At 44.7% G+C, this 13,183-nt stretch overlaps 1 protein-coding gene across 15 annotated transcripts in view; it reads left to right on the top strand.

Annotated features, from left to right (window-relative positions):
• The window catches only part of LOC117764102 (membrane-associated guanylate kinase, WW and PDZ domain-containing protein 1-like), a 93,495-nt gene that overhangs the window by 26,822 nt on the left and 53,490 nt on the right, over positions 1-13,183 (top strand). For 13 of the 15 annotated variants that reach the window (XM_034589603.1, XM_034589605.1, XM_034589590.1 and 10 more), the window contains exon 2: positions 1,114-1,230. In XM_034589603.1, coding sequence (XP_034445494.1) covers positions 1,114-1,230 — 117 coding nt within the window. Of the gene's footprint in view, positions 1-1,113; positions 1,231-6,219; positions 6,243-10,212; positions 10,474-13,183 lie in introns of those variants that run through there. The other 2 variants (XM_034589604.1, XM_034589602.1) reach the window with 2 other exon arrangements.

Here is a 13,183-nt window from a genome sequence, read left to right on the forward strand (position 1 = left end):
TTGCAAAAGCTAGACATGCTCAATCTGCTTGTTTCCCTTTTTTTAACGAACCATCCAGTACTTCATATCAGCCGAGTGACCCTGTCATCCCGAAGCCCGGAGCCAGGAGAAACTCCTCTGCTGTGGCCCAGAGGCTGACAGGAGGCCGTGGCACCTCCCCTCAGAAGTGCCTGCCAGCTCCCCCAGACATGCATGATATATTTGGAGATCATTAAATGGTCCTAAATGAGACCCTGGCGTGAGAGCGGGCTCTGGCCATCTGGCCCCATTGTGAACGCCTGAGCTCTGTTCAAACCCAGCCAGCAGCATCAGCACCTCTGATTGGCCGGATGCTGAGTAAGCCTGGGAATTGTGGCCAATCAGATACTCTTTTAATCAATTAGCCAAACCTCCCTCGACCTCTAAATTTCTCTCTAAATGAACCTTCCCGTTATCTCTCCTCTACTCTCCTCCCAGCATTGATATGGTTTATTTCTTCTAATGATTTGATGAAATAAAAGCAGCTGGAAATTAAATCCAGTAGGTTGAGTATCAGAGGGGCAGTCTTTCTCCCTGTGTCATGTTTGATTCAGATGGCTGCAGCGGTCAGTCTGTTTGTTAGTTCCTCCTCCCATGATTCCATGCTGCTTTAAGACGTCATCAAACTAGGCTTTTTATTGAGACCCCTCGCAGCCAAAGTTACATATTGCAGGTTAAACTATGTTTAATGACAAATAGATGATGTAGGTCACTTCCTTCTTTATTTTATATTTCTACCATAAGAATTAGAAAATAGTGTGTAGGACTGTTGGGCCTTGGCAGAGGCGTGTGATCCACTGGGTGTCGATGACGCTTCTAACGCGCGACCGATGCAAAAATGACGGCTTATGTCAATTGATTTTTCAACCAATGAATTTGTTTACTACAGATCTAATGTCCTTTTAAATTGTCTTAGAAATATTAGCATGGCCTTTCTCCTTTAGTATCCAGGAGCACTTTAAGAATAGAAATGTTATGACCTCTTCATGACCTTGCTTTAGGTCAACATGTACGTAAACAGCAAAGAGACGACTTTGTTTTCTTTACATGGAGTTTTGTTCACCTGAGCTGTTTGTGTCCGTCTCTTGTTTCCAGGTAACAAGCTCAACAAGGACCTGAAGCACTACCTGAGCTTGAGGTTTCAAAAGTCTTCGCCCGACCATGAGCTGCAGAAGACCATCCGAGCCAATCTGTATCGCCATGCTGTGCCTTGTGAGTAGAAATGTCACGATAATCAGAAGCTGGATGCTTGAATTGGGACATCTGGCTCAAGAGTGATGTCCTTAACTGCTCTTGAGCATCATTTCCTTATCTTAGATGCAGTGACCCACTTTCATTTGGCTCCTGTCTCATTTGTTTCATCTCCATTTAATCTCATCCTCCTATTTCACTCACTCATAATTATTCTGTTGCATTCTATTTTGCTGTCGTCGTTTGAAATCGTCACCGTTTTCCGAATCTGACAAACGAGAAGAGAAACAAACGCAACAAGCAGTTCACACCAGCGCCATCTCTCATGGGGCATTTTGTGTTTACTGCCCATTAAAGCCACTCGTGTCAGAGCACCGTTTTTGCAGCTGTCAATGAAATATACAAAAAGTGTGGCTCAGGCCAAACACCCTGCACCGTGCCAAACTCCACAGCTGGGCTCGGTTACGTCACAAACCGTTAGATCTGCGCTAGGGTGACACAGTCCAGCGCTGCTCTGTTCATTTGTCTACTGTACTCATATCATGTCTGTTGTTTCTTTAAAAAAAAAAGTTGTGATGACCACAAAGCTCGAGGCAGAAAGTGTTTCAACAAAACTAGAGAGTGGTTTTTGCTCGCTTCCCCCTTCCCCGGGGAATTGTTTTGATTACCACACATATGCATAGACATGATTTAATCAGCCAAGGTTGGGATCACATCATTATTCATTTAAAAAGCCACATCCTCCTGTGTGACTGTGTGTTTGTTTCCATGTGTTTGCATCGCGATGCTGCCTGATAAAAATGTGGCTTCTGGAAAAGATTGATGTCACTTTCTGCCTCTCGGCCTCTGGCTGTCTGTCATCCTGCGCTGGGCCATGTGACCTGTAAATCCGCCTCTCTTAGCCTCCCCTGGTGCCCTGCCCGGGATTATGATGTTCTGATATATTGAAAATAGATTCCTGCCTGATTATGTGAGGAACATGTCGGGCTCTCACAGAGATCACAGGACGATGGGGAGGCCTCCGTGTGCAGAGGATTGACAGTAATGACATTAAAGTTGAATATAGGCTAAATATAAACGCTAAATATGTTTTGCCGGTGATGGTATTATAAGGCCGTCAGCGGCTTCACCAGATGATTAAATGGGTTGCAATTCTTTTTTTTCGTACTTCTCACAAATTTTTACGATGAAAAACTGGAGACATTCAGCCCCTAAAGCCTCTTAAATGCCCTGAAATGTACATAATAAAATTTACATGCTGCATTCATTACCTCCTCAGGTCTGTAAAATCTTTAATATAAGTAAGGCACTGAATGTTATCACCTATTCAGGACTAAGAAAATACTAAATTAATTGAATCATGCCTCTAAAAGTGCTTCACATCAAAGACCCTTAACGATATAACCTGTGATGAAGGGTCACAAGCAGCCATTGCTTTTTCTCAAGGGGTCAGAAGGTCAAATGCCACACAAGGACATTGTTTAGTGTGACCCTTTGAGCCGTCTTTAACAGAATAATCTATGATCCAATCTGTTTCTGGCTAGTCGTAAAATATAAAGTGAAATCCGAAAAGTTTATCATTGATGGACTGGTTTGAGACGTTAGATTGGAATTGCGTTGGCTTACTTTTGCTTCAAATGAACAAAGACAATATCGATGTTCAGTGAGTAGCTGAAGTTCGGTTTGCCTTTCAGTCAATGACGTGTGAGATCACAGAGAAGAGGAACAATGTGCAGCTTCAGGACTCATTTCTTTCTGTTGATCTCAACAAAACAAAGTCTCATTATTTTCTGATCTGTGCTCTTTCATTTAGCTTTGCTGCAACTATAAAGAAGTGAGTTGCTCATTGCGATAATGATTTAGACTCTTGTGTAATACTTTTTCTCATCTGCAAGCATGAGAGGGTCTGTCAAGGTAAATTGTATCATTTGATGTACAACTTTTTGACTCTACGCGGGCCCTGGAGAAGTGCACGCCACTACACAACGGCAATAACTGCACATGCACACATCCACGTGCATTCCAAAGTAAGAAGCGCCCGCGGTGTGTGCAGCTGTCCATGTGTGCACCTGCAGTAATGACCAGTAATGAGGGAGTAATGACCAACATCCACATTCTGATTTGCAGGAAAACATTTTGCACTTTTAGCTGAATGAAAGTTTGCTACTTGTGATTAGCCAAACTCAACAATCACTAATAAAACAGTAGCTGTGTCATCCACGGATGTGATTTAGAGACTCCAGCTGTGCGAGTGCAAAATAATAAGTACAACTAGATGGTTTTTAGAGTTGTTTGTGATGCTACTCAACAATGAATTAAGTTCCTCCATCTGGACCAGCAACGACATTACAGTGCTGTTTAGACGTCAATGCAGAATAATGATATAATAATGGAATAATGGAACATTGACTTGGACCATTCTTCAAAATGAATACTATCAATTTTAATATTTTGAATTAATTTAGTTTCTAGTGTTAGTGAGTTTAGTTTTTCTTTGACTGTAGGAGATTTACTTGTAATGCAGTATTTTTACAGTTAGATATTGATACCTCTCCTCTACTTCTGTTTCTCAGCTAACCAATGCAAACAAAGGTGAACACCGAGCTGAGTGTTTCCTCAGTGCTATTCCTGGTGCGTGGTTGAGAAGTGACTCACAGCAGTAATGTGTAGACCACTTGAAACACCTGAGCAAGTCACCGCTGAAATGAGGCATCAGCTGCAGACACGTAACAATGAAATATACTCCGTCAATGTTCCATGTTGCACTTTGTGTGAAGCAGGATGGAAGAGTTGTTGTTGAGTTGCAGTCACGTGAGCACATCCATGCAAGGAGAGCTGCCCCAGATGATTCATTAATTTGAAAATGTTCCTCTTGTTCTGAATTGCGTTCTCAAAATAAAAGACTCCAGTGTCTCTAGATCAAACTTCATTAAATGGCAACATAATGGACTCACCCACTCTGGTTATACAGATGGATCATTAAAAGATGATGCTTGCGTTATTCAATATTTTTCTTACTGTCAAGAAATCAAAATACCAAAACTAATTTAATTTATGTAAAATTTTCCATTAAGACTTGATTCTTGACTCTTATGAGCCACAAGCTCACTGATTCCTAATGAGAATGTAAATTATTTGGGTCACAATTATATAACTTTTTAAAAAGCTGAATATTTTCTCACACGCAATTCTTTTTTCAGCTAACATTTCTCAAACAGGAATACAAATTGTTGGGGACTATTTTCAGACATGAATTTGTTACATAAGTGAGTATTTACAGAACCAAAGTGTGATTCACTTAAAACTAGTACAACACTACAAACATCTGCCAAGGTCCAATCAAGCACCAAAATTCACACACCCATTGATAACAGTTCCCTAAATGTGGCAGATTTCTTACATCAAGATCCATTAATTACTTCCTATGAAATTGGTGAAAATATTAAAAAGCGTCATGTCTGTGTGTGTGGGGGGGAGGGGGGGGACTGTGGATCCGCCCCTTTGTGCAGATCTATACCAAAATATAATGGTTTCTTATCATATCCAATGTTTCCAGCAAGTGTCGTGGAAATCTGTTCATTTATTTTTTGCGTAATCCTGCGAACAAACAAACTAAATATTCCGACAAACCAAGTGTGCGGTAATCTGTCTAGTTGTTTTTGTGTAATGCTGCTAGCTCACAGAAAAACAGCAAACATACTGATGAAAACATAACTTCCTCGGTGGAGGTAATAAAATACAGAACCAATGTCATGAGGAGTGTACATCAGGCTTTAGATACACAGATAATACATTAAAAATAGTTTTTGTTTAGTTTTGGTCTTTAAAAAACGATATCTGTGTTTGAGGTTTAATAGTAATTTTTAAGTGACGTTGCAAATTTGTTGACTGCGTATTATACCCGATAAGGACTTTTTAAAACGTCCACATGGTGCACGACACAGCACGGAAATGTTGATATCGCCACCCCCCCTCCTCTCTCCCTCTCTTTCTTCCTGCCCATGCCTCGCTCCCTTTCTTTTCTCGGTGACCTACTCTCGTCGCCACCTCCTGTTTATTGTCTCTCGGCCTCTCACACACATGCAAATATTTTCTTGGCATGACAAGGCAGAATGACAAAAGCAGTCAAATAAAAGCCACACTTCTGGGCCCTCTGTTTCCTTTGTCCGTGCCTCCTCCCCCTCTCCCGGGCACATGTGTTGCTCTCTCTAAACCTCGTGTGTGACTCGAACAGGTGTCTCTCCCTCCACCACAGGCCGAGGTGGGGTTTCTCTCTGGCTCTCTGGTTTTGGACGTGTGTGTGTGTGTGTGTGTGTGTGTGTGTTTATTGGAATAGCACCACCCCCCTCTCCTCCTGTCAAACCCACCCTTCTCCCCTCTACTCCATCGGCCCGCTGCTACAGATGGCCATTGTTATCATGTGCAGCAAATGTCACAATTGATAGAGAAGTCTCTCTCTCGTGGGATTCATTTCCCTCTCACGTCTACAGCTGCTGCTTGGGGATGAGGGTTATCTCGGCGTCATCCCAGCAGTTGAGCCACAGCGCGAACCAACCCACCCCACCTGATCTCCCCCTCCCTCCCTCCATCTCACTCCCTCTCTTTCTCTCCCTGCTCCCTCTCTCTCTCTCTTTCTCTCTCCTTCTCTCACCATCGTTCTCTCTTCACTTTAAATCCTCCAGTGAGTGTCAGCGTCCCTGTGGCTCAGCGGTGGCTGCTGCCTTCCTGTCTCTCGCTGTCACACTCTAGCTGCTCCCACTGTCTCTCTGCCTCTGCTGCTCTCACCCTCCATCTCCTCCTCTCTCTCTCTCTCTCTCTCTCTCTCTCTCTCTCTCTCTCTCTCTCTCTCTCTCTCTCTCTATCTCTTGCTCCCTCCCCTCCTCGCTGTCCTTCACTCCCTTGCTTCCTTGTTTTCCACTCCACTGCCGATCTCGGGGAAAATCATTGTTGGAGACAAATTTCTCTGTTTGCCGCTCACACAAAGAAAGGGATTACGGCTTGATTTGCTGGCTCCGGGCACGCTCTGCATCCAGGCAAGTGGCAGCTCCTTATTTTCTCCTTGTGCCCTCCTTCTCCTTCCCCCCCCCCCCACTCTCATCGCCATCCGCCATCCAAAGCCTGTGATGTATGCATGGCAGAGTGTGTGTGTGTGTGTGTGTGTGTGTGTGTGTGTGTGTGTGTGTGTGTGTGTGTGTGTGTGTGTGTGTGTGTGTGTGTGTGTGTGTGTGTGTGTGTGTGTGTGTGTGTGTGTGTGTGTGTGTATGGATGATGCTGTGTATATAGGCTAAGGGAATCAGGGAAGGTGGGGGTAGGGGTGGGAATTGTGTGAGGGAAATAGAGGGGCAGGCTCACTCGGAGCAGGCACGGCCAACCCAGAGGGACAGATGGCCAGTAGCCGTGGTGCTTTTTCCTCTTTGGTTTTCTAATTCACCCTGCAGGCTTTGTGTAAGGCCCACTAGTACACAGACCTTCTTTTCAAGAAGCAAGTGATGGCTGCACTCCTGAGCTAGAAGGGGTGGGGGGGTGTGTGTGTGTGTGTGTGTGTGTGTGTGTGTGTGAAATGGACAATGTATAGGGAAGGAGAGGAGAGGAAGGAGAGGGAGGAGGAGGAGGAGGAGGAGGAGGAGGGGGTTGCTGTAGAGGCAGAGCAGGTTTTTAAGGGGAGGTTAGGATAGGAGAGGAGAGGACAAGAGATGAGATGAGATGAGGGGGGGGGGGGGGTCACGAGCCTCAAATGCATGGAGGTCAGGTCCAGATGCTGCTCAAACAAAAGGGCTTCTCTGGGGGGAACGGCAGGGGGAAGCGTGGCACTCGCCATTGTGTGTGTCGCTGCATTGCAGGGTGCTGCCGGGGAGCCTCATGCTAATGACGGCCATTCATTCTTGTAACGGTTGAGTGGGCCCCGGCTTCTGTTTGCCTGCTTTTCACATATGCAAGGTTCATATTTTGTTAATGTGACCAAATATCTGCTGCGCCAACGCACGATTCGCTGTGAAAACGCCGAAGGGGTGGGAAAAAAGGACGGCCTCCGAGCTCATTGAGGAAGCTGGTCAAACATGTGTTTATGCATCGTAATGATGTATGAAGACAGGTGCAGCCTGTGTGTTTGTGTGTGTGTGTGTATGTGTGTTTACATGGGCTATGTGTGTGTTGTGAACGTTTGTGTTGTCATATTAATGGCCATATTTAGCACATTTTACACATACACTCACAGGCATCATCTGTTCCCATTGAAACAAATCACATTGCACACACAGGCCAGAAGAACTGCTCATCTTCCTTCCTCTTTATCATCAGTGTGATTAGCAAGTGGGTGGAATTTGGCACCGGGGGCCGTGGTCTCTGACGTCGCTTTTGTTATTGACAATCTCCTCCAGGCCCATTTCAAAGGCATGTTACGGTACATTATCCAGAAGACACCGTTGCATTAACACAACCTCTGGTTCTGTATCTTGCACCTGCAGAACAGACTGCACCCTCAGCCCGTTCTTACATGCACTTAATCAATGCTGATCGGCAACCACTGTGATCGTTAGCATCAAGTGTAGCTCACAGTAATGCTCTTGCCATTCAAACTACTCGTATACACGGTTCCTCGCCCGTGTAAGACAATGGGCCTTTGATCGTGTGAGTATTCTGGTAATGAACGACGTGATGACAGGATCACCCCAGAGTCACTCGGCTCAACTTAAAGTGATCAGTCTCTGATTAATGAGCTACTATCTCGTCCCACAACAGCAGAAACGTATCATGTGGTCGTGTCTGGACGAATGTTGGTGAGATCAGTCCAGAGCGTTCCTTCGTCCAGACAGCAGCTCTGTTTACAGCGTGATGGAACAAAAACAGAGCTCGGGATTGTCGGTGGAAGCAGGTGTGAGTTCTGGTCACTGTTTGCAGTTTGACGATCACATTTAAGGCAACTAGCTCAGTGTGTCTCGTCTCTGCTGTTGTCGGCGGAGTGTGGTGACGATAACCCTGTTTTTGAGGTCAGGGAACTGAACTGTACTAATTCACTGACTGAACAAAGATTCTCTGTTATGATCATGAAGTCTTTTGAAGACTAATCTGTGTGTGAGAGTCTTGTGATGATTTGGATGTGGCTCTACTGTGGCGGGCCAGCCAGCATATATACTGTAGCTCCAGAGAGAGAGAGAGAGAGAGAGAGAGAGAGAGAGAGAGAGAGAGAGAGAGAGAGAGAGAGAGAGAGAGAGAGAGAGAGAGAGAGAGAGAGAGAGAGAGAGAGAGAGAGAGAGAGAGAGAGAGAGAGAGAGAGAGAGAGAGAGAGAGAGAGAGAGAGTGTGAGCCTCGATGCCTCCGAGCAGTGAGCGGGATGATGGCAGATTGATATAAAAGCGGATATGCTCCACACAGAAAGTGAAAAAGATTAAAACCTTTGAGTTCATGTGGCTGCGAATATGTTTCCACCATCTTTACTCCTGCCGATAAGCAAACTCTTCTTATCCTGGTCATCATTTGATGTTTATTGTCTCAGCAAAGGAAGTTGTGTTTTCATCTGGGTTTGTTTTTTTGTTAGTCAGCAGGACTACCGGACTAATTTCCACGAAACTTGACAGAAGAATGCTGTATGGGTCAGGATAGAACCCATAACATTTTGGGGTGGATCCAGGATTTTTATCGTTTACTTTTTTTATGTTTTCAACAATTTCTCAGGGAATAATTCATGTATCTAGAGGAAAAACTCAGACATATTTAGGGGACTAATATCTATGAGAGTGTGCAACTTGGTGCAGCTTGATTGAATTTAAGGGGACGTCTGAGTGCTACTCTAGTTCACATTAAAGCAATTCCAGCCGTTGGATTACACACAAATTATGCAGCATTAATATAGTTTTCTAATGTACAGATCTGGATGTCAACAAGCCTTCAGCACTGCAGGTTCTTCAACATGTTTTATACAATTAAGGGGATTTAAGGTGTTTGCTTCAGGATGACACTGTAAGACTGTAAATGATGAATGACATGATTGTTTGAACCATTATATCAATGTACGTGATCCCTTAAGAAACATTTTAAGATTTGGGGAAATTCTCTTGTTGCTTTCCTGCTGCGAGTTCGATGAGAGGATTGATGCCAGTTTCATGTATGTGCAATAAATTTGAAGCAGGAGGCAGCAAATTGATCTATTTTAGCATAAAAACTGATTTTCTGAAGACTCGTGTTATATCTCATGTATTTTTGGACATGCTGGTCAAAAACAACAGGATGCTTGCAACAAAGCATATATCTCCAGATCCCAAACTTTCCCCTTAAAAACTGAATTTGTGTGAGTTCATTGAGTGTGGCTGAGTCCGGACCATGTGAATCCACACAGAAAGCTGCAGTCCTCTTCCCTCAGGGCAGCTCCTGGGTTTTTGTGGTCAGGTTGCCTGGGAAACGGTCCATGTCCATGCAGGTACAGGCCTGCGCTGCCAGGTACAAGCTTTCCTTCGCTCTGCCAGTGGACTCCTAATCTCCCGAGAACCTAATGAAGTCCAGGCTCTCTGATCCAGTCAAAGCATAGTAAACAAATTCAACCTGCGGCCAACTCCGCACAAACTAATCCCACACCAAGAACGCTAACCATCAACTGTCACACTTAAACCTCTGCACTTGTCTATTTATACCTTTTTACAGAGCATGATGGTGTATCTCCGTCCTATCTTGACTTCTCACCCTCATCCTCTTCCCGCTGGCCTCAACGCCCTTAACCCATCATTCACCCCTGAAGACGTTTTCTCAGTCACGAGAGCTGCATGAAGCTTAGTGTTTATCAGGAGAGACCATGTGTTAGGTAATGACAACAGTCTATATTTATGGCTCAGATAGCAGGAGAAGGAAAAGGGAAGAGGAGAAAGACGGAGGGAAAGGAGAGAATGAGTGAGAGAGGGAGGGAGGCAGTGGGCGGGAGTATGCGGGGGCTGTGGGGCTGCAGCCATTGGCCTCAGACAGGAACTGGAGTGTGAATAGCTCACATTGGCTTAGCCACTAAGCTGGGCTGGACCTCTAATTTGCTCTGCTTGTGGAGCTTTGAAGAAAAACGGCAGCTGCCTACTAGCTGCCTGCCTGAATGAGCTCACAAGCCGGGAGGTAGCAGTCACTCACTCACTCACAGACAACTGGATGATCCATGGACGGTTTGGATGGAAGAGGGAGGGCACAATCCAGCCTGCTGGGATTTATCTTTTTGAATATTACTGTGGAATAACGTGCAGAGGGGAAAGCAGCAGCAGCAGCAGCAGCAGCCGCGGCGGTGGCGGTGTAGAGGTAATTCTGTGACATTTGCTTCATGTCCTGGGAGTGATGTCCTGGGCTTCTGGGATTAGATTGGAAGAGATGTGGGTTGGGGAAATAGATGGATACATGCAGAGGCAGAAATACAGAGGCAGGTGTATTTACTATTTTATTTTATTTGAGACTGAATCAGTGCGTGTGCTGATGTGCTGTGGTATTGATAAGCTGTGATGTGTTGTACCATGTGTCTGTGATGATGGCGGATCCGTGTGTGCACACATATGCACGTTTGTCTGTCTGAGGTGGTGTTTGGTTAGGGGCTGAATTTAAACACTAATCTGTTGACACACTCGCCTGCTGTTAGAGGACATTATTACCAGTGTCTGCCATTGGCTCGTGCTGCCTCATCTTCAGCTTCATCTTTTTTTCATCTTCCCTTCATTTTTATCTCTTTAAGCCCCCCCCCCCATGCACTAGCTCCCTAGCTTCACTATTTAATATAAAGCTCCCCTCTCCTTCCTTCACCTTCACGTGAAAGACAAACAAAACCCCTGCCATCTTTTGTGTGATTTCCACAAGATTCCCAGCTTTTCATGCTTCAGATTGTGTATGTGCTTTCCCACAATTCATTTTCAGCCCCCCGCCCTTACTCCCTCATTCTTCTCCCCCCCATATTGAAAGGGGAGAGACTGGGAGGGAGCCGGGGGAACAGCAGGAGAATAGTGGCTGGGACTCAGCTGTGAGGAGTGTTGTGGCGCGAGCTGAAAGAATGGCCCGTTGTGTTGGGCAGCAGCAGTATTGTGTGTCTGGCCTCTCTCTCCCTCTGTGTCCCTCTCCTCTTTAATGGGTAACTCCATCATCCCTTCATTCAAACAATCACAGCGAGGAACCTGCTCTGCGCATTCAAAAAGATAACATAAAATAGGCTCTTTGATACAGAAAGCTCTCCTGAATGCATTTTTTGTTGCTATAGTTCCAATAAAATTATATAATACCATTTTTTCATGTCACAAATGTAGATCCACAAACAAACTATGGGACTTAGAGCACATACCACTGCCAACAGTCCCCTTAAAATCAATCAAACTGCACCAAACACTCGTTTTCACAGATGTGAAATTGTCAAATATCTCTTAATGTTTAAGAAAGTGATAAAATAATGGATTTGCCCCCTGATCAGGTTCTGCAAAAAATGTAATGGCTTCTTCCCTGACCCATGTTGCGTCCTTCCATGAAGTTTTGTGTAAAAACCGACTAGTAGTTTTTGTGAAATGAGGCTAAATAACAAACAAACACAGATAAAAACATTATGTCCTTGAGGCAGGTAATTAATCATCAGTCATTTTTTAAAGCAAAAACATCAAATCTCTACCTTTTTCCAGTTCTTCAGATTTAATGATCCAATGATTTAATGATCTTAAATGTTTGATGCAGCCGAGAAACAATTTAAATAATATTATAATAGGAATATGTCTATCTTAGTACATTATACTCAGGCCACAGACACTGAGACCAAAGAAGTGCATATTTTTTCTAAATAACTGTGAGATTTTTGTGTTACACTGCAGTTATACTCCTCTGGTCGTCTTGGAGCTTGCTCTGTTAAATCAGGGGTTTTGACTACTGTTTGCATGTGTGCATGGTTTTGCATGTGTGCGTCATCTTGGGAGGCAAGAGGAGGCATTAAAGGTCTTCGCTGAAGCTTCCCCCAACCCCGGGGCAGTTAATTGAACCTAAAACAGCACGGCGTGCTCCTAGCAGCACCTCGGCCTCTGATAGGATCTGGAGTGGAGCTGCTATTTGCTTAATCATTAATCTGAGGGCCTCCGCTACATTGATTCTCTCCCCGTTCCCCTTCATAAATCATTATAGGGCAGCAATCCCTTTAATGGGGGGGTGGTGGAAGTGCTGATTGAACACAGCCACGGCACTCAGGATGTAATACTCACCTTGGTCATTCAGGTCAGATGATCAGGACCGAAGGAAGCAGGACCAGCATCTCAGCAGTATTAGAAGTCCAGCCATGACTGTGAAGATGATGTGAAACACGCTTCAGTTACAATGAGCTCAACATCTGTTCCTAAGAAATACATTGTGATATTCTGTATTTGTCCTATTAGCATCTTTTCGCTGACACCGTAATGGAAGCAAATGGTCATCTGCCCGTAGTTTGTGGTTGAGACACTCCCATCATCTGACCAGTGTATTAAGGGACTACTTGTGTAGACGAGGCCTTAAAGTGCTGCCTCAATCAATGCTGCTGCGGTAATTGGCTTAGAGGCCCAAGAGAGTTCCCTGCTAACTCCCTGTGTGACTGTTTGCTTTCTCTGCCCCTCATCTCCTCCATCCGCTCTGAGACGTGTACGTAATTTCTGCTCACGTCACCCCTCAGCCTCTGTTTTCATAACACACACACTTCTCCATCCACACCGAGCTTGTGTTTGTCCTGGAAACACGGCGCGATTCGGGCTGCAGCTACTGCTTTGGCTGTTGTGAAGGAGACAGAGTTAGCAAAACATTAGCCTACTGGTAAGATTAGTTTTTTTTATAATGGTGATCTTCGATGTGACACGGAAACCTAAACTATTTTTATTATTTAGAAACCGTTAGAGCCCTGTTTGGAGTTTGTCTCTTAAAAGAGGCCTTTTCTCTGCACAGTTTACAGTCCCGCCATCGGGCTAATCTTGCTCTCTGGTCAGTTGGAAGTTGCTTGTTCTCGTGTGACCCCCCCAACAACCCCCAC

The sequence above is a fragment of the Hippoglossus hippoglossus genome, chromosome 7 (assembly GCF_009819705.1).
Source record: "Hippoglossus hippoglossus isolate fHipHip1 chromosome 7, fHipHip1.pri, whole genome shotgun sequence".
Classification (NCBI taxonomy): domain Eukaryota; kingdom Metazoa; phylum Chordata; class Actinopteri; order Pleuronectiformes; family Pleuronectidae; genus Hippoglossus; species Hippoglossus hippoglossus.